General features: G+C 53.5%; 5 protein-coding genes across 6 annotated transcripts; 2 read left to right on the top strand and 3 right to left on the bottom strand.

Moving 5' to 3' along the window:
* The first annotated feature begins 202 nt into the window (after nucleotides 1–202).
* pdcd2l (programmed cell death 2-like) lies at nucleotides 203–1,889 on the top strand. Its single transcript, XM_037253205.1, has 2 exons — nucleotides 203–743; nucleotides 975–1,889. Exons 1-2 carry the CDS (start codon nucleotides 281–283, stop codon nucleotides 1,574–1,576), a joined length of 1,065 nt encoding a protein of 354 aa, XP_037109100.1. The 5' UTR covers nucleotides 203–280; the 3' UTR covers nucleotides 1,577–1,889.
* Nucleotides 1,842–6,231, bottom strand: LOC119123844 (nuclear factor of activated T-cells, cytoplasmic 3-like). The gene is made up of 11 exons (XM_037253178.1): nucleotides 5,889–6,231; nucleotides 4,734–5,001; nucleotides 4,220–4,513; nucleotides 3,763–4,095; nucleotides 3,538–3,700; nucleotides 3,281–3,480; nucleotides 2,953–3,119; nucleotides 2,750–2,890; nucleotides 2,576–2,631; nucleotides 2,187–2,508; nucleotides 1,842–2,111 (listed from the first exon to the last, which is right to left on the bottom strand). The coding sequence occupies exons 1-11, from the start codon at nucleotides 6,196–6,198 to the stop codon at nucleotides 1,999–2,001; spliced, it is 2,367 nt and encodes a 788-aa protein (XP_037109073.1). The 5' UTR covers nucleotides 6,199–6,231; the 3' UTR covers nucleotides 1,842–1,998.
* A 1,050-nt stretch (nucleotides 6,232–7,281) lies between these two features.
* On the bottom strand, nucleotides 7,282–10,554 carry dus2 (dihydrouridine synthase 2). 2 transcript variants are annotated; one of them, XM_037253193.1, is made up of 16 exons: nucleotides 10,448–10,554; nucleotides 9,806–10,015; nucleotides 9,678–9,723; nucleotides 9,510–9,601; nucleotides 9,401–9,444; nucleotides 9,232–9,292; nucleotides 9,109–9,156; nucleotides 8,946–9,011; nucleotides 8,814–8,884; nucleotides 8,668–8,754; nucleotides 8,420–8,588; nucleotides 8,238–8,359; nucleotides 8,009–8,155; nucleotides 7,850–7,937; nucleotides 7,696–7,769; nucleotides 7,282–7,593 (listed from the first exon to the last, which is right to left on the bottom strand). In XM_037253193.1, the coding sequence occupies exons 2-16, from the start codon at nucleotides 9,920–9,922 to the stop codon at nucleotides 7,404–7,406; spliced, it is 1,422 nt and encodes a 473-aa protein (XP_037109088.1). In that variant the 5' UTR covers nucleotides 9,923–10,015; nucleotides 10,448–10,554; the 3' UTR covers nucleotides 7,282–7,403. The 2 variants fall into 2 exon arrangements, with proteins under 2 accessions (XP_037109088.1, XP_037109087.1); XM_037253192.1 differs by having other exon boundaries at nucleotides 9,806–9,936; nucleotides 10,448–10,547.
* Nucleotides 10,555–10,601: 47 nt separating this feature from the next.
* slc7a10b (solute carrier family 7 member 10b) lies at nucleotides 10,602–15,758 on the bottom strand. The gene is made up of 11 exons (XM_037253162.1): nucleotides 14,955–15,758; nucleotides 14,029–14,233; nucleotides 13,805–13,956; nucleotides 13,119–13,244; nucleotides 12,901–13,054; nucleotides 12,627–12,750; nucleotides 12,452–12,555; nucleotides 12,295–12,391; nucleotides 12,054–12,203; nucleotides 11,804–11,981; nucleotides 10,602–11,703 (listed from the first exon to the last, which is right to left on the bottom strand). Exons 1-11 carry the CDS (start codon nucleotides 15,049–15,051, stop codon nucleotides 11,585–11,587), a joined length of 1,506 nt encoding a protein of 501 aa, XP_037109057.1. The 5' UTR covers nucleotides 15,052–15,758; the 3' UTR covers nucleotides 10,602–11,584.
* A 76-nt stretch (nucleotides 15,759–15,834) lies between these two features.
* urahb (urate (5-hydroxyiso-) hydrolase b) lies at nucleotides 15,835–17,463 on the top strand. The gene is made up of 4 exons (XM_037253164.1): nucleotides 15,835–15,951; nucleotides 16,230–16,372; nucleotides 16,455–16,590; nucleotides 16,729–17,463. Exons 2-4 carry the CDS (start codon nucleotides 16,242–16,244, stop codon nucleotides 16,816–16,818), a joined length of 357 nt encoding a protein of 118 aa, XP_037109059.1. The 5' UTR covers nucleotides 15,835–15,951; nucleotides 16,230–16,241; the 3' UTR covers nucleotides 16,819–17,463.
* Nucleotides 17,464–17,552: the final 89 nt, after the last annotated feature.

Raw genomic sequence — 17,552 nt, 5'->3', positions numbered from 1 at the left:
TGAATTGTTATTTTTTTAGACTTTACATTTTTCTTGAGGGGGGTGCTGGGTTTTTTTTTTATATGGAATTATTCTACACTATTTTATTGAGGTGTTGATTTTATTGTTACTCTGAATTTGTTTTTTGGATGAGATTTTTTTCGGTGCATTCGTACGGGACGCTATTGCCGCTCGATTACTGTAGGTGGCGTCAGTGTACGTTTAGCAGCAGTGGTCACGAAGCGAAGAAGAAGAGGTCCTACTTTGGGACGCGAGCCGCTGGATAACGCGACGTGTGACCATGTCGGTGACTCTTTTGGGTCTTTGCGACGGCGAGCTCGACGAGTCCAAGCATCGCACGTCCTTCCTCACCAACAAGGTGGGCGGCCTTCCGGACGTCGTAGCGGGCTTCCGCCGGGCTTTTTCCCACTGCGGGCACTGCTCGGCCCCGCTGGTGCACGTGGTACAGGTGTACTGTCCCCTGGAGGAGTCGCCGTACCACCGGTGCCTCCAGCTGTTCGCCTGTCCGGCCGCCGAGTGCGGCGGACGGCCGGACAGCTGGGCGGCGCTCCGCTCTCAGAGCCTGGAGGTCGACGAGAGAGCGGCGCCCGGCGAGCTCCAGCCGGCCAAGGAGACTCCTCTGTCGGCTAGTGACTGGTGTGACTCAGCCGATGACTGGGGCATCGTGGTGGACGAGAAGGAAAAGGAGAAGGAGGAGGAGGAGGAGGAAGGCATCGCCAAGCCTGTCCCGGAGGAAGAAACAGGTAACGTACGACTTGAGCCAACTTTGTTTACCACGGCGTTACCTTTGACGGCCGCCAGTGGGCGGAAAAAACAAGCTACCGTTAGTGGGACGTATAAGCTGTATTGGACCTATGCCCTTTGCATTTCATGTTGAAGAATTGGTTTTAAACTTGTGTATTTTACTTTTCTACTGTGTTTTAAATAAATGATCATTTGGGATGTTTGATACATTAAAACTGTCATCGTTGTAGTTCCCGTGGACATCATGAGCGACCGACTGGACGTCCTGCATCTGGCAGAGCCTCCGTCGGACGTTCCCGTCCTGCGACCGTACTTCATCAGCGTAGTGGACGAGCAGGACGCTTGGGGCCAAGATGACGTGGAAGAGCGGTCGCACGCCGAGCAACTGCTTCGGGACTACGAGAAGAGGGAGGGAGCGGTCGCGGGCCAGCCGGATGACGATGGCGGCGAGAAGTACGAGAAGAGTGGAGCGCGTCACGGCGATTGTTTCTTCTCCAGGTTCCGCAAGAAGATCTCAATGTGCCCGGGGCAGATCCTGCGCTATTGTCGCGGCGGACAGCCGCTCTTTATCTCGAAACCTCCGGCCGACGAGTGGCGGTCGGCGTGCGCGTCCTGCGGGGGGCCGCTGATGTTTGAGCTGCAGCTCATGCCGGCGCTGGTCGCACTGCTGAGCTGGAAGGACGCTGATGCGGCTTGCGACCGCTCGCCGCCAGAGTTCGGGACCGTGCTGGTCTACACCTGCGCCCGCAGCTGCTGGACGTCCTCGGAGCGCCGACCCGTCCGCGAGGTTTGCTTCGTCCAAATGGACCCGGACCAATGGCTCTTTAAATGAACGACCGGTGGGGCCTCAGGAGTTGCCTGTGGGCCTGTTCCAAAAATAGCTCATTGGTGATGGGACATTGTGATTTTCTAGGAATGATGCTGAAGGCACAGTCTGAAATGGCAACGCTTTGAGACATTACAAAACGCAATGGAAATGTTGCTGCCGAGTGCACATTGCCTCATTATTTAATCAACTACGAGTCAACGAGCTTGCACAGAGCAAAGCGTTGCTTTCAGGCCAACCCAAGTCGGCCAAAATCAACTTTTGTCCTTTAAGTTGGCGTCCATGCTATTTGAATTAAATCAATAGAAAGAAATGTAAATTGTTGGTGTCTTACATGCTTTGCGCATCCTGTCAACTAAAACCAGCATTAGCTGTAGACTCCAAAATAAGCACACTAGCGAAAATTCCCCTAGCTTAGCTAGGCTAGGCTAGCTATCATAGCAGAAGGGGAAGGTGGCATCATTGCAGTCGCTCTGGCCGTCCGGGTCCGGCGGGTCGGCGCCGCTCAGACCGCACGCGTCTCTGCCGATGATCTCGTTGACTGCACATACGCACGACGGCGCGCAAATTGTAAAACCAATGAAGCAGCTACAGCAAAAAAAGGGTGCGCTCTTACCATCGTCCAGCGTGATTTCCTGGAGCTGAGACGCTGACGCGAGGATGTCCTCCGTTTCCCGTTGGATGTCTGTCCCGCTGCCCCGCGCCCACCTTTCGTGCCACACCTGCTCGTCGCCGCGGCAGGAAGGCGGCCCCGCCTCCCGGGGCTCCTGCTTGAGGAGGGGGGTGGGGAGGGGCAGCGCGTTAGGGACGACCCCTGGCAGATACGTGAAGCTCTGCTGAGCGCTTCGCCTTCTTTTGCCGTTGGACACGTAGAAGAGCACGTGCGCCGGAAGGCCGGCGTCGCGCCCGTAGGCCGGAACCACCACCGTCAGGCTGGACTGGCACGCAAAACAAATAAACATCAGGCGGGCTGGAGAAAGTGGCGGGCATCCAGACATGTCCTACGTTGCTGCTGGCTTCAAGCACGCCTGTGGCGTCTGTCTCCCAAAGGACACGCCCATCTGGCAGGAAGGGATTTCCCATTAAAGCTCAAACTTGACTTGCGCCACGTTGAAAGATTCAAGCCAGCAAAAAATGGGGAGGGAGGGTTGGGAAGGGGTGGAAATGTTGAGAGCTCACCGTGACTTTTCTCCAGGAAGACCACCCTGGAGCGAGAGGACAAGTTGGAGCCAATGATGAGCAGCCGCTGTCCTCCTTCCCGCCGGCAGCAGGTGGGCGCAAAGCGCTCCACGCGAGGAAAGTCCTGACCCGAACGCTGCGCTGCAAGGCGCGCCGCCGCCACGTCAACAAACGGCGGCGGCAACGACGACGGCGTCACTCACAGCACTCGATGGGCCGCGAGGCCGTCTGGAGCCACAGCGTCCGTCCGTCCGACTGCGGCACGGCCACCCGGAAGGCCAGGCGCAGCCGCGTGTTCTTCCTGCCCGCGTCGCCGTTTTTCAGCTCGATGTCGGCGTTGCGCAGCTTCAAGATTCCGGCGCAGTCGATGCTGAGCAACAGCAAGCCAACCCAATTCTTGCCTTTTCACATCTTGCACTTTGACACTTTCGTTTCCCAAAATTGGCCACGTACCCCAATTTGTCCGCGTTATCAAAACGAATAATAGTCGGACGTTGAAAAGGGGGGACCAATGACATTTGTTGCGCTTACGTGGCCCTCATGTCGGGCGTCAGTGGGATCTCCAGGACTGTGGTCCCGTTCAGCGTCCTCTCCCGACAAGGCGTGCTCACCGTCTTGCCCGTCACGCGGTGGACTTGGTAGAAGGCGTGCGGCCGGAGGGGGCGGCGCTCGTCCGCTGTGCCCATGAACAGCAACAGGCCGGCGGGGGGACGCCAGCACGGACCGCTCAGCTGCACACATGGGCCGAGGTCAAGGGTCGCAGCGTCGTTCCCGACTCGTGGGCTCACCTTGACTCTGGGGTGTCCTCCGTCGCCGGCCTTGACGGCGCCTCGGCTGCCCTCCGTCTCGTAGTGGGCGCGGTGGCACGGCCGGGGCTCCGCCTCCACGCTCAGCCGGTTGGGCCCGAAGCCGCTCGGGAGAGGAAAGTCCAGAGGGGGCGGTGACGACGCTCTGAGGGAAGCGGACCTCGGGATCACGCCACTTCCTCTCTTGGACATCAAAGAGTCGGGTACCTGAAAAGAGGCGCGGCTCCGGGGGCAGTCCAGCTGAAGTGGGCGGCGGGAACCCGCAGGAAGAGTTCGGTCAAGTCGCCGCCGTCACGTGACTCCTCTCCCGGTGGCGGCGCCTCGATGTCGGGGACTTCCTCAAGCGGCGAATCTCCCACCAGCTGCGTCCCCAATGTCCTTCTGGTCTTAGGTGGGACGTCCAGCTCATGGAGGGAGTGGCCGGAGGGTCCCGCCCAGGCGTCGTCCAAAGACCAGCGCTGAGGGGAAGGTGAGCGGGAAAAGGCGTCGGCCTCTGCGTGCCGGCGCTTCCCGCACGGAGACGCTGGGCGGGCGGTCAGTCTGCGCAGTGTTGGTATCCATTGCTTAAACGGTTCTACTATTGCGATATGCGTTACAAAGAAAACGATACTACGTGTTGCTCTGACAATCGAATTAAAAAGGTGGTAGCGGTAACCGTGGTGACCTGGAGGAAGGGCAGCGGCTCGTCCACGTGTCCTCGGTGACGCTGGCGCGAGGCGAGTGCTGGGGAGATTGGTGAGGCGACAGCGCCGGGTCCTGGTACTTCTGCTGCCACAGCTCCACGCCAAAGGCTCCGCCGCCTCCTCCTCCTCCAGCTCCGCCTCCCGAGGAGCCCAGCGCCAGCAGCAGGGCGGCATCGCGCAGATCCTCGACGGCGTCCTTATCGACGGCGTGAGACAACGAGTCGCAGGACGACAGGTCCGACACCCAGCTGCGGGACGACAGGCTGCTGCAGGGGCTGCGGCACAAAAAAGGAAATATAATATAAGCTCACCTGGCCACTAGGTGGCGCTCAAGTACAGGCCCTTTGCACAGCAGGCCTTTTTTTGGGGGGGGGTAAAAGATCCGGTAAAAAATACCCACTGAAACGTATAGGGGGAAAAAATACTGAAAACATTTCCGAAACAAATATGCAAATCCGCAGGTGTTGAAGCACCTGCGTGTGACTGCATAACAACCTGGGACAGAAGGGGGCGTCACGGTAGCACGGGTCCAAAGGGAGGTACAGCTGGTCTCTGGGCCAAGCCGCCTCCACGTAGCCGCTCTCTGCGCACTGCCGGCCGCTGCCGCCGCCGTCGTCGTTGGCCGCGATGGCGGTGATCTGGATGCTGGGACAGTGCAACGCCGGCGAGCTCCCCCGGGCGCCATCATCCGGCAGTGCGTATTGCCTGCAGGGGGGAGCGGCCCGCATGGGCCACGGAGGTGTGGTCACGTGATGACTGAGACCTGGCAAGAGACGGCACCCTCGTCAATGTTTGCATTACAAACTTGTGGCTGGCTTTGCGGGCGGCAACGTTTATTTACACCTGGGATTTCAAACACTAGTGTGCTGACAAACTGAGGCTGGGACAAATGGCAAATCACATGACACCATTTTTGCTCGTTTTTATATATATTTTTTTTTTTTACAATTTCTTGATGTGCACTTATTGGGTTGGCAAGGTAATTTGGATTGGCCTTTTTCCAAGCTACTCCAACTGGTCAAAAACAGCTGACATCTTCAGTGGCTCTGAGTATTTAAAGTTGAAAGTCACTCCAGAAACTAAAGAAAAAACAAGGCAATAAAGTAGAATAGAATGATTAAACTATAGTTAGCTTTGACACCGATGCAAAGATTGGTTGTGGCCTTCCTACTTGGCACTGTGCTGTTAAAAGTGCATCAAGTGTTGTCACCACAAGTACAAAAAAATTCACCATGCAATTCACCGGTCAAGTATCATCATAACAAATTTGTGCAAGTTTCTTTTGTTTTTTTCTTTCCAAGTGCCAATTTAAAAATGGAGCAGAATTCAACAGCTGACACCTGGGCGTGTCAGATTGAGGCACAAAGCATAAGCGCTTCCTCTTGTTCATTTCAAAAGAAATCGCAGGCATGTTTGGTCAACATGCTCCGAAAGGCGAGCACCGTGTTTATATTCCGGGACAAAAATAACACCTGGCGCGTTCAACACGTTGTAAAATATGTGGAATGAGCATTGTTGTGCTTCTTTGCTTCCTGGGGACTTATATTACGCCAACGTCGCCATTTACAACATCCGGCCGAAGTTGCGCTTAATGACGTCAACTTGACGAGAAAGCCAAACTTGTTGGAAAAGTGACAAGCCACTACTAACCTTCACCTTGTCCACTGTCCTCCTCGAAGATGAGAGCAAAGTCCAGCTCCTCCTCCGCACACTTTGCGGAGGACATAGTAACCAAAAGACGTGTGCTCCAGAAGAATGAAAGAAAAGTTTGCCTGTCGTCGCTGTCGCCTGTCTCGCTTGCTCGTGGGCATCTGCAGCCTTCAAGGCCAACTTTGTTGAGATGATGGCTACATTTGGAGGTCGGAGGAGATGGCCAACGGACTGACTGACTGACGGACTGACTGACTGACTTGTTGGGCTGCTGTTTGGTGCTGTTGGTCAAACACCAGCAAGAGTACATTTGCACTCCTCGCGCTGATCTGCTGCCGCGTTCAGGTCGCCTCAGTCATCTTCACTTTGTTCTCATCTTGCGTGGAATTCTAATTGAGTTCAGATACGCGACGAGCATGGATGGAAATTGTGGATAAAATTCCAAAGTCTACGCTTCAATTCCATTTTATTCTGATTGAATATTTTCAGCAAATAGGGCGGGAAGCGTGTTAAGTTGGCTTGCGGTACTTTATATTATCTGTCTTGGGTCACATCCACTTTGCTAATGCGCAAAGTCCCGAGATACCTGAACGCACCGTGTGCTGGCCCGGCACTGACGTCATCGATCGGGCGTGCTCTCGGCCAATAAAGCTGATTGTGATTCGCCTTCCATTTGTATTGGAATTTAATTAGAAATCAAGCCCATAAACAAAGTAAATCAAACCAGTGTGATTCCGTTTTTTACTGTTACGCACCGTCAGGAAGAAATATCCAAAGGTATCATTTGTTTATATCAACTTACAACAAAAATGTCTTTCTGCTTTTCTTTTCATCACCGTTATTTCCAGTTTGGAGTTGGCCATGCAGTCTTTGCCCCTTTCATAGCTCCTGCACTGTGCGATGTGCAGTTAAACTTTATTTTGGTACGCTCTGCTGCCCCCAATGCTCCTTGGGGTCACCCTACTATTTCAGAAGGACACTTGTTTGATCATAACATGAGCTTCTTGTGCTAATAAAGAAAAAAAAACTGGATTCCACTTATATAGTGCTTCTCCTACACCAGGCATGTCCAGCTTGGGTTCTGAAGGGCCGTAAGTCCTGTCCTGCATGTTTTAGATGTGTCGCTCCTGCGGCACACCTTGCAGCAAAACCAGGCAAGACAGCTGCCCTTCAGAACCCAGTTTGGACACCCCCAACCTACATCATAGACAAGAATAAAAAGATAATCAGAAGGTTTCCAGAAAACATGTAACATTCACTTAATGTTAGGACATAAAATTAGAATCTCATTGACTAAATTGACATGCAAGAAATTGATGATACGATGTTGCCCCCTGTTGGCCGAAGGCAACGTTTGCGGGCAAAAGCTCAACAAAAATGTCCAACAAAATTTGAGTTTCAAGTCGCGTGTGACATAATCTTCAGCGCGTTCCGGGCGCCTGCTAGATTCCGTGTGTTTGCGTAGAAGGGAGCTAAAAATAAATAAAAAGTCAAACATTCATGCCATTTTTGCCTTCACAAGCTTCCGTCGTCATTCATCACTTGTTTCTTCTTCCTCTTGTCTTCATCCGCGTTGCAAGTGTCCTCCATCTTCCTTTTGTGCAGCCGTTCCACATTTTCCTCGCCTGCGCGACCTTCGGGAATTCCCAGAGCACGCAGACAAACCACGGCGGACGCCTGCTCCGCAAACTTCTTTGACTTCTCCCTGAAAATTGACAACAGCAAAATATCCATTGTGACTGTGAGCACGATTCTCTTCATTGTGATTTTTGTTTGTGTGTGTGCGTGTGTGTGTGTGTGTACACACCAGAGCGACGATCTGTACTTCCTGTCTTGCACAGTGACGGTGGACTGGAAAGCTCGATCCTGCGCACGTTGCACCTGAACGGCCACACAAACGCACGCACGCACACGTTGTGGTCTGGCAGAGCCATTTGGCGGCGAAGGCATTTTTCGTTTACAGTTTGGTAGGTGGGCTGCTCCATCTTTTGTCGCCGGCTCCACTCCAGGAGGAACATCTTGGGCGTGAGCTGCGGCGGGTATTCACGTCTGCCTCCCGCAAACAAACGACATCAGCTCACTCAACCTTTTTCATGGGGGTGGGGGGGTGCAAATGGTACCGTTGAAACTTGAGGGCCATGGTGGTGACGTCGCCGTCCATGGCGATGACGTCGCCCCGCCGTCGCTCGGGACTCAGCAGGGCGTCGCGACGAGCCTCCAGCTCCGCCTGCGTCTGCTGGAACAGCTCCTCCAGGCCGTACGCCTCGCTGGAACACGCACGGCAATTGTTTATCTGGACACGGCCGTTTGGGCACGGCGGGATCTCGGTCTTTGCGTCCGAGCTCAGACCTGAGCTCTCGGTTGCTCTGCGCCGCCTGAACGCGTTTGCCCAGAGCCGACTCCACTTTGTCCCGCAGCATTTGACACAAACAGTACTTGCTGTTGAAGGCGTGGTTGTCGTAGCGCAGCGCCTGCACACGCACACCAAGTCACGTGATGAGTCGCGCACCCATCCGGCGACTCGTACGTACGTATGTGAGGTATTGGATCATGACGTCGTGGAGAGGAAGCGGTCCGGCGCTGCGAAAGACGGATGGGTTCCACATGGCTGCTCGCGCCAACATGACGGATGAGGCGCCCGTGGCCTCCTTGAAGGCCCGGATGTCGTCGTAGCTCTTGACCAGGTCCAGGGAGCCACCACTGACGGTGTTATTTGATTTGCAAACATAAAGCGTCAGTTGCGGCCAACTTTGGAACTTTGGTCTCTGCGCGTCCTTACTTGGCGACGACGGGGACGGACAAGGCCCCGGCGACGCCTCTGATGTAGTCGCAGTGGACGGGATGTCTGGGCCGCTCGTCCTTGAACCTGCGCGCTCGTCCGTTCAGTCTGCGGCGTCGGCACACTAACGACGGGAAAGGGCTCACCTGCCGTGGACGGCGATAGCGGCCACGCCCGTCTTCTCGATCCGCCGCACCAGAGTCAGCGTGTCCTCCAGCTGCGAGAAATTGGGTTGAGAAAAAATACACGCAGCGGACAACAAATCAATCAGTTGTTACCGAGGGCAGGATCCTGATCTTGCAGGTGACGGGCACGGCCACGCCGCCGACCAGCTTGCGGAGGATCTGCAAACAACACCGAGCGCATTAAGAGCCGAGCCGAGCCGAGCCGTGCCGAGCCGAGCCGAGCCGAGCGGCCGCTTCCGAAGCGCCCGACACTCACAGCCTCGATCTTGTCGGGATCGGACAGGAGAGCTGCGCCCATGCCGCCCTGCAAAAAATGATTGACAGCCAATAAACACAGGCTGGAGTTGAATAAAAGTACCTGCGATGTTCTTCACCGGACCTTTGTGGAATACTCTTTAGGGCAGCCCATGTTGACGTCAATGGCCGCCACGTCCTTTTGCCTGTAACGCCAGCGCAAGCATTTTTCGGGGCGAGCAGCAGGACGACATTCACAAACACTTTGTGGAACAGCGCAGAGCAGTCACAAGTCTGCAAATTTGAGAACTCACACCAGTCGGGCCACGGCGAGGGCTCTGTCCGGGTCGGCCGTACCCTGCGCCACAACAGACGCGTCAGCGGGCAAATAAGCGCGCGCCCGCGTGTCGCTTCTCGTCTCACCATCTGGAAGACGACTCGCTGCTTCTCCTTTGCGCAGGTCTGGAACATGACGCGATCATCCGGCGCCACAAAATCCACCGTCTGCAGAACCTCTGCCAAGCGCACACACACGCGTCACACACGCAGGCAGGCATACACACACACTCCCTGTTGCCGGCCGGCGCTCACCGTTCTCCACCCTGCGACACTGCACCATCTTGATGTCAATCAGCTCCTGCCAAACAATGGGACAAGTGCGATGGATGGAAGCCCGCTTCGCCCGGACCTCAACCCGTGAGCTCTGTCTCCATCCTCACCTCGGAGTAGACCACATCAGCCCCGTAGTCTAGCGCCAGCAACCTCATGGGCAGCGTGCCCACCCGCACCATGGGGGCCAGGGCTGTGATGTTTGAGAAGCTCAGCCTCCCAGCCATGTCCACTGAAGTCCCTGAACGCAGCTCAGCAAAGTCCACTTGACACACCAGCAACTTCGACTTTCCTCCTGCTCATGTGGGCCAGTTGAGTCCCTGAACGCACCACGAGACAAAATGATAGTTCTCCTGCAGCAATGTCACCCATCTAATTCTGAGCCGTGGTATGAACGTTTGCTCAAATATCATTTTTCACTGACAGCAGAAGGATTTGACGAGAGGTCATGAACGAGAACCCTAGCATCCACATTTCAATGGGATGAAATGGAAGAAAACGTACACAAAACAAATGCCGAAATCACTGCGTCATGGCATAAGTTTGTAAAAAGATTGGATCCACTAAATGTTCTGTTTGCTCTCCAAGCGACACTCAAACTAAACGAAAAGAGTGAAGTTTGGCTGCTCAGTCAATTCGGGTTAAATGCTCACATTTTAGCTCGGCTAACTGGCACAGTTAGTTGCGAGACGACGTACAAATTGTACAAAACAATGTCGACAGAATTTGAGATTGACTTTATATTCACTTACCGACATGTAAAATGTCCAATTGGGCAAGAGTGGCACGCTCGTGCTGCACGCTCATGCAGCGAGCGGATAGACGCGTGCTGCTCTACTTCCTGGTCAGGACGATGACGTCACCGCAAGGCGTTTTTCATTAAAAAACAAAACGAAAGTAAGAACATGCAAGCATTTGTGATTGTCATGTCATCCGAAGGCATAAACACCGTTAGATTTCTAAAGGTGTCAAAATGAATCGCTTAATTGACAACAAATCGCTTATCAAATCAATGGCCTCGTATTTGATCATGTATCTTTAGTGTTTAATCCAAATAAAATATTTGTAAACATCTGCTTTACTTTCTTTCAATCACCTTCAATTCTTGTGTCATATTGCTTAGCTGCTGTTGTTTATCAATCACTAAATCATACCAAATAAACAAGAATTGGTTCATAAACAGTCATCGGGAAAATGTTTTAATACACTTTAATGCAAATAAAATGATATCTGATATTTCTATTAATCGATGAAATCGATAGAATGGTCGGGTCTAAAACTATTTGATAGTGATAACCATGTCTAAATACATGATAGTTAACAATATTGCGTTGTCAATACTTTACAAATAATTTACAGTGGAAAAAAAAGCAAAGTCAGGGAGGTATTAAAAAAAGTTCATTTTGACAAGTTGACTTATCATGATGTGACCGTGAACTTTTTATTGACGTCCTGGCGTGAAATAGACGTCCATATGAACGATGACATTTCCGATTGGATTGGAAATAAAGGAAACTTCAGTCAGAACCAATACGCTGGCCCACTGCGACACACAGGACGAGCTGACTCTTTTAGAAAAAGAAAAGAAGATACGTACTACCAGGTCAACCTAATCCATGGGTTAGTTCTCAAAAAAATGAAGTACATTTGGCCCTGTCAAAAATCCAAACGCTGACATAAAACAAACGACTTGTGTGAGGATGTTTCTTTCCTAGAACCCAGTGTATTCTGCTGGTTAGCTGGGTTGGCTCACATGAGCAAGTTGTACGTTGGTTGGTGGTGGGAAATAAAACAACGTGCAAAAGTCTGCAAGGAAGAAAAGGCGTCCGCTCGGCATAAATGTCAACGCAGCATTAGGTGGTGGAAACACAACGCGCTGGCATCCATTTTTAGTTAGCGGACGAACCGGACGACGGCTCCGTCCACTCGGAAGACTCCACCGCCTCGATGGGGTCCAACTGAGGAAAGACCACCAAACACAAGCTCTGGCCCACCACGGTCGCCGTCTCTGCACGACAACAACAGCGACGTTAGCAATGTTTCTTCGCATGGACGCGGGCCAATTAGCCGGGAAGACTGTTCAAGTTGAAAGTTCAACAAGTGCTCACCAATGAAGCGGTTGAGGCACTTTGGTTTTGCCCTCCAGTGGACGGCCAGAAAGTAGACAGGCACGCCGGTTAGCATGATGAGAAGACCCACGCCGCACACCAGCGGCTCAGAGTAGAGACTGAAGCCCAACAGGAGCGCCCAGAACATCAGGTAGCACACGGGCACCAGCAGACGCACCTGCGCCAAGCACAAAGTCATGAAAGGAACAATAAATTTTTTTTTTTTTAAAAAGAAGAGGTGAGCTGGGACCTTGATGGGGCGGTAGAGGTTGGGCTTCTTCCAGCGGTAGAAAAGGAGGCCCGCGATGGTGACGCCGTACGACAGGTAGTTGATGAAGGACACGTAGTTGATCAAGTTGTGAGTCTCCCCGATGCACAGGATCACCATGGCGGCCGTACACTGCGAGCATGCACGCTGCCGTGAGAGGAGACACCGGGCCACGCGCTAGCTAGCTAGCTAGCTATCGGAGCAAAGGCCGGTTTGAACGTACGCAGACCAGCAGAGCCGGGATGGGCGTGCACTTGTCCACGTGGATCATGGCCAGCAGGCCGGGCAGGTGACCCTCCCTGGCGCCCGAGAAACACAACCTGGCGGCGCAAACGCGGTCAGGGCAAACGCGGCCAGCGCTAGCAACGGCCGGCACTCGCCTGGACGAAGTGAACAGGTAGCCGTTGATGCCGCCGAACGTGGACAACGCCACGGAGATGGGCATGATGACAGAAAAGACGCCGAGCAGCTTCTCTCCGAACGTCTGGACGAGAGGACATACTAGTATTTAGGCTAACATTAGCATTAACACTAGCTCATGCTGGAGAAACTCACGACGGCGACAGCGTTGGAGGAAAGCAGCTCGTCGGAAGACATGGACGAGAAGTAGGCCATGTTGGTCAGCGTGTAGACCAGAGTCACCAGCGGGATGGAGATGTAGATGGCGCGAGGGAGGTTCCTGAACCGACAAGGGACACAGGGAAACCAGCAACGTCTGTCGTCGTTGTTCTTGTAGCCAACAAGGCTCGTGTTCAACAAGCAGCACGAGCAGGAACAAGCCCCGGAGAGCTCCGCAAGGTCAAAGTAACAAAGCAGAAACAGCGGGCACCTTCTGGGATCCACAACCTCCTCCGTCACGTAGTTGAGGAAGTTCCATCCGCTGAAGGCGAAGGAGGCATGCAGGAAAGCCAGCGCCATCTGCCCCACCGAGGGGGTCCGCTCCATGGAGAAGACCGCCTGCGGAGTCAGCGCCTCATAGTTGCCTGGAGGAAACGGAAGACCACGGTCAGCTCCCGGTGGGACGGAAGGTGAGGAAAGGAGTTTTACCCTTGAAGATCTGCACCAAACCCACGACGATGATCAGCCCCAACGCCAGCAGCTTCCCCACCGTGAACACGTCCTGAATCCTGGTGGCCATGCGCACGCTGGAGCAGTTCACCCACGTCAGCAGCACTGCGCCAATGTCACAAAACACATTTGCCCCAAGTCCCTTTAATAACAAATACCGCTTATGTTGTTTCTCGCAATCATCAGGAAACATGTACAACCTGCCCAGGAAATCACAATGTCCCACGACTGGTGAGCTTTGGCATTTCCGTCCGTCCGTCCGTCCGTCCGTCCGTCCGTCCGTCCGTCCTTCCATCCTTCCATCCATGCATCCATCCATCCATCCATCCATCCATCCATCCATCCATCCATCCGCTTCATCCCTCCATGGCTGGGGGCGGGCGGGTCTCCATGGCTCGAGGAATGCACTGTGCCGCCGGGGGCTCATCCATCAGTGTCACGCGCTCTCACGGTGGCCCGGCTCTCGGGCACAAAGAAAGTCTTGTGGGCCCGGCCAGACGGATGGTTTCCGTCGCAAAGGAGCCACAAAACGTGAGCGCCCCACCAGAAGCGCCACCTGCGCCGAGGGAGCCCGCGCTCACCTCCCAAGCCACACAATGGTGACAAATGATCTTGCGAGATCACCAAACTTTCAAAGGGGACCCGAGCTGCGTTTTTTGACTCACGGAGGCAGGTGGCCGACAGCACTCGCGTGGCGGCGTACGGCGGCGCGCACTCGGGGAAGACGGGCTGCAGCACGTAGCTGGAGAAGGTGAGCGCGATGACGGCCAGCGTGGTCGGGTACATGATCACCACGGCGCTCCACAGTATCAGGAACCTGACGTCACCAGAGCTTCAATGAGGCCCGAAGCGGGCGGCGGAGGGCGTAAAGCAGGAAACGGCAACTGACCCCACCAGGCCTCCGAAGATCTCGCTGACGTAGGCGTAGTCGCCGCCCGACTTGGGGATGGCCACGCCCAGCTCGGCGTAGCACAGCGAGCCCAGGGCGGCCACGCCTCCGCCCAGCATCCACACCAGCAGCGCCGCGCCCACCGAACCCGAGTGCTCCAGAACGCCTTTGGGAGAGATGAAGATGCCCGAGCCGATGATGTTCCCTGAGGGAGGGGTGACAGTTCAACACACAGTCCAGAGCTCAACGCACATTTATAAATGTTTGCAGTAACCAATCATCAACATAATTATTCAATGTAATAATTCTGCTTTTTTTTTGTTTTAACTAGCATTGGGAGCCTCGTGTTATAAAAGTTAGTTTTAGTTTACGGGTGGTGGCTTTGAATGGCCCCCGGGCCGTAGTTTGGACACCCCTATTGGCTTTCCATGAGACCCATGTACCGGCACAATCTTTGGACAAGCCCCTTAATTGACGTCTTGACTTGTTGACATGGAGCGGCGACCGGCCCAAAGTCGGGCGCAATTGAACAGCATGTGACACGCCGGCTGTCCATCCGTATTGATGTGGCAAGTTGACGACGCTGCTCTGCTCAGCTCAGCTCAGCTCAGCTCAGCTCAGCTCAGCTCAGCTCAGCTCAGCTCTGCTCTGCTCTGCTCTGCTCTGCTCTGCTCTGCTCTGCTCTGCTCTGCTCTGCTCTGCTCTGCTCTGCTCTGCTCTGCTCAGCTCAGCTCAGCTCAGCTCAGCTCAGCTCAGCTCAGCTCAGCTCTGCTGCTCTGCTCTGCTCTGCTCTGCTCTGCTCTGCTCTGCTCTGCTCTGCTCAGCTCAGCTCAGCTCAGCTCATTCATTCAAAGCGGCACACGCGCGTGCGTCGAGCACAGACACGCTAGTTGCCTAACGATGAGGACGGCGGCGGCGCCGTTCACCGATGATGATGGTGCAGGCGCTCAACAGGCCGATCTCCTTCTTGAGGGTCACGCGGTCCGGAGCCGGGGTCCTCGGGTCACGCGGCGGCCGGTCCATATCGGCCTTCCCGCTGGTGCTGTGGCTCCCGCCGGTGCTGTGGTTCCCGCCGCGGCTCGTTCCAATCTGGCTGGATGGCTCGTCCCGGCGCTCCCCTCTCTCGGCATCCGGGCCTCCTCAATGGGCCGCGCTTGCGCAACACCCCGGCCGCTGCTGGGGCTTGAATGTTAAGTAGGCGCAACTCGCCGCGAAGCGTTCAGGGACACCCCGACTGGATTTAACTCGGGATTGAACGGCCAGAGAAGAGTAACCGGTGAGGTCGCTGTCAACGTCTGTGAGTGGACATGGCCACGGTGACAATCAACCAAGTAGAAGAATGCTCACCTGGATTTGGATTTGTTGGGCACGCACAGAATGGAGGCCTCACACGGGAGCAGGGGGAGGGGGGGAGTACTTCCAAGGATCGGTGTCAAGGATGGATGGGCGGATGGATGGAGGGGGGGGGGATTTTGAAGCAGGGTCCCTCCCCAAGGTGCTGGGCTGGCCGGCGTCTTCATCATTTGAATCCAGTCTGGCTCCAGCCAGTGTGGAGAAGTCCATTGCAGGACGCAGGAGTCTTCCCAACTTTGCCATAAGTCGGGAAAGCTGCAGCGTGCCTGTTATCAGCAAAAGATGATTAATTTCCCTTCTAATCTGGATTCAATCATGTGCTTGAGCTGCGCAAGCAGCAATTTCCCTTCCGTCAGCTTCAACAAAACGATTGCGGCGACCTTTTAAGATGAGCTAACATTGATGATTAAATGGCCGAGCGCTCGCTTGTTTGTTGAATTTTTCTTTTCTGTAATGATTCATTCCGGACACGCCGACCTTTGACACCAAGCTTGTTTGTCGTGCACCCCGCGCCGCGCCGTCACACACCGACGAGAGAGTTTGAGCGGCAGACGACAGACTCACCAGCAGGTAAGCGTATTCACTCATCTTCTAATTTATCTTGGAATGGAGCTAACGTGACTGAATTTAGCGTTTGTTGCCCGTACGTGCTCCTTGATCCGTTACGAATGTACGAGACAGCAAACACAATCGTAAACGTTCTGTCATTCCATCAAAATGAAGATCTTGATGGAGCCTGATTTAAAGGTCAACCGCTCCAGATTTTTGGGAGAGTAAAACAGTGAAGACGGATGAATCAGCCAATTATCTATCCGGAATAAATATATAAATTTTTTGTTTTTGCCCAGGAAATTGTTGCGATGACGACGGCGCGCAGCCCGCTCACCACGCACGTGCTCAACATCAGCGACGGCGTTCCGGCCTCACGCGTGTCCCTCAGCCTGCATCGACTCGACTCGCAGCTCAAGCTGTGGAACATGCTCAACGTCGGGTACGCTGAATATGCCGGCTCTCTCTAGTGGTAGGGTAAAGGAAATGTTCGAGTTCCACGTTTGTTTGTTTTTTAACGGCAGAACGACGGACGAAGACGGCCGCTGTCCGGGTCTCATCAGCCGGGAAGCGTTCGTCCCGGGAATGTACAAGTTACGTTTTGAAACCGGCTCGTACTGGACCAGCCTGGACCGCGACTCCTTCTATCCCTACGCCGAGGTCATCTTTTCTACACGCTTGCCAGTCGTCCTATTCTTTTTTTTCTTCTTTGAACATTTTCAGTAGATTTGGAATGCTTTCAGATGGTCATCCAATCAAGTGATCAATCATCTTTCGATCAACGTGTGTGTGCTCCAGGTGGTGTTCACCGTCACGGATTCAATGCAAAGTCTTCACCTGCCGCTGCTCATGAGCCGCTTCTCCTTCAGCACGTACATGGGAAGCTGAGGGCCGCCGCGCAGGCGCGCACACACACACACACACTCGCTCACACATGCTTACAGATGTAGAATTATTATTATCATTATTATTTTTGCCATGACACATGCATATTCATGAACTTGGATTTAGATCCATCTCAGTTGTGAACACTACAAACACAATGTGTGCCACTGACTGAACTGTAAACATTGATGTTGTGGGTACTGTTGCTCCGCCTTCTTTGGCTGGTCAATGGCCTGGATCGACCCCGGCAGTGACAGGTGACCATCCCGTTTGGACTTGGCTGTCGTCAACAAGGAGGAGAAAGTTGCACCATTCATTCGGTTCATGTGATGGGGAAACGTTTGTGTTCACGGCTCACATTTGACCTTTACCAGATGGGCCACATTCAATCCTAAATGCGATTTATAAAAAATGTCAAATAAAATGTTATTCTCATTTTATCTTGTATTTGTTGATAATTACTTACTTAGAAATGATCAACCGAGATTGCTTTATTAAATCATTAAATTTCAGGAAAGAAAGGTGTTGCGAGTTGCCCTTCTTTGCCCACCCCTGCTTTAGCCTTTAACCTCAAATCTAATTCTTTTTGTTTTGTGACTGTTTTACTGGAGTAAAGTGATAATTGATAAACGATACAACTACAAAGTTGTTGATTTTGATTATTCTGACAACAAATATATTTCCTTATTTTGCTTTGTGTCTATTTTGTAATACGAGTGTCTGTCACTGTCCCGTTT

The sequence above is a fragment of the Syngnathus acus genome, chromosome 6, assembly GCF_901709675.1.
Source record: "Syngnathus acus chromosome 6, fSynAcu1.2, whole genome shotgun sequence".
NCBI classification, from domain to species: domain Eukaryota; kingdom Metazoa; phylum Chordata; class Actinopteri; order Syngnathiformes; family Syngnathidae; genus Syngnathus; species Syngnathus acus.
Note: the sequence above shows the minus strand (reverse complement) of the source record. Positions and strands in the feature narration are given on the sequence as shown.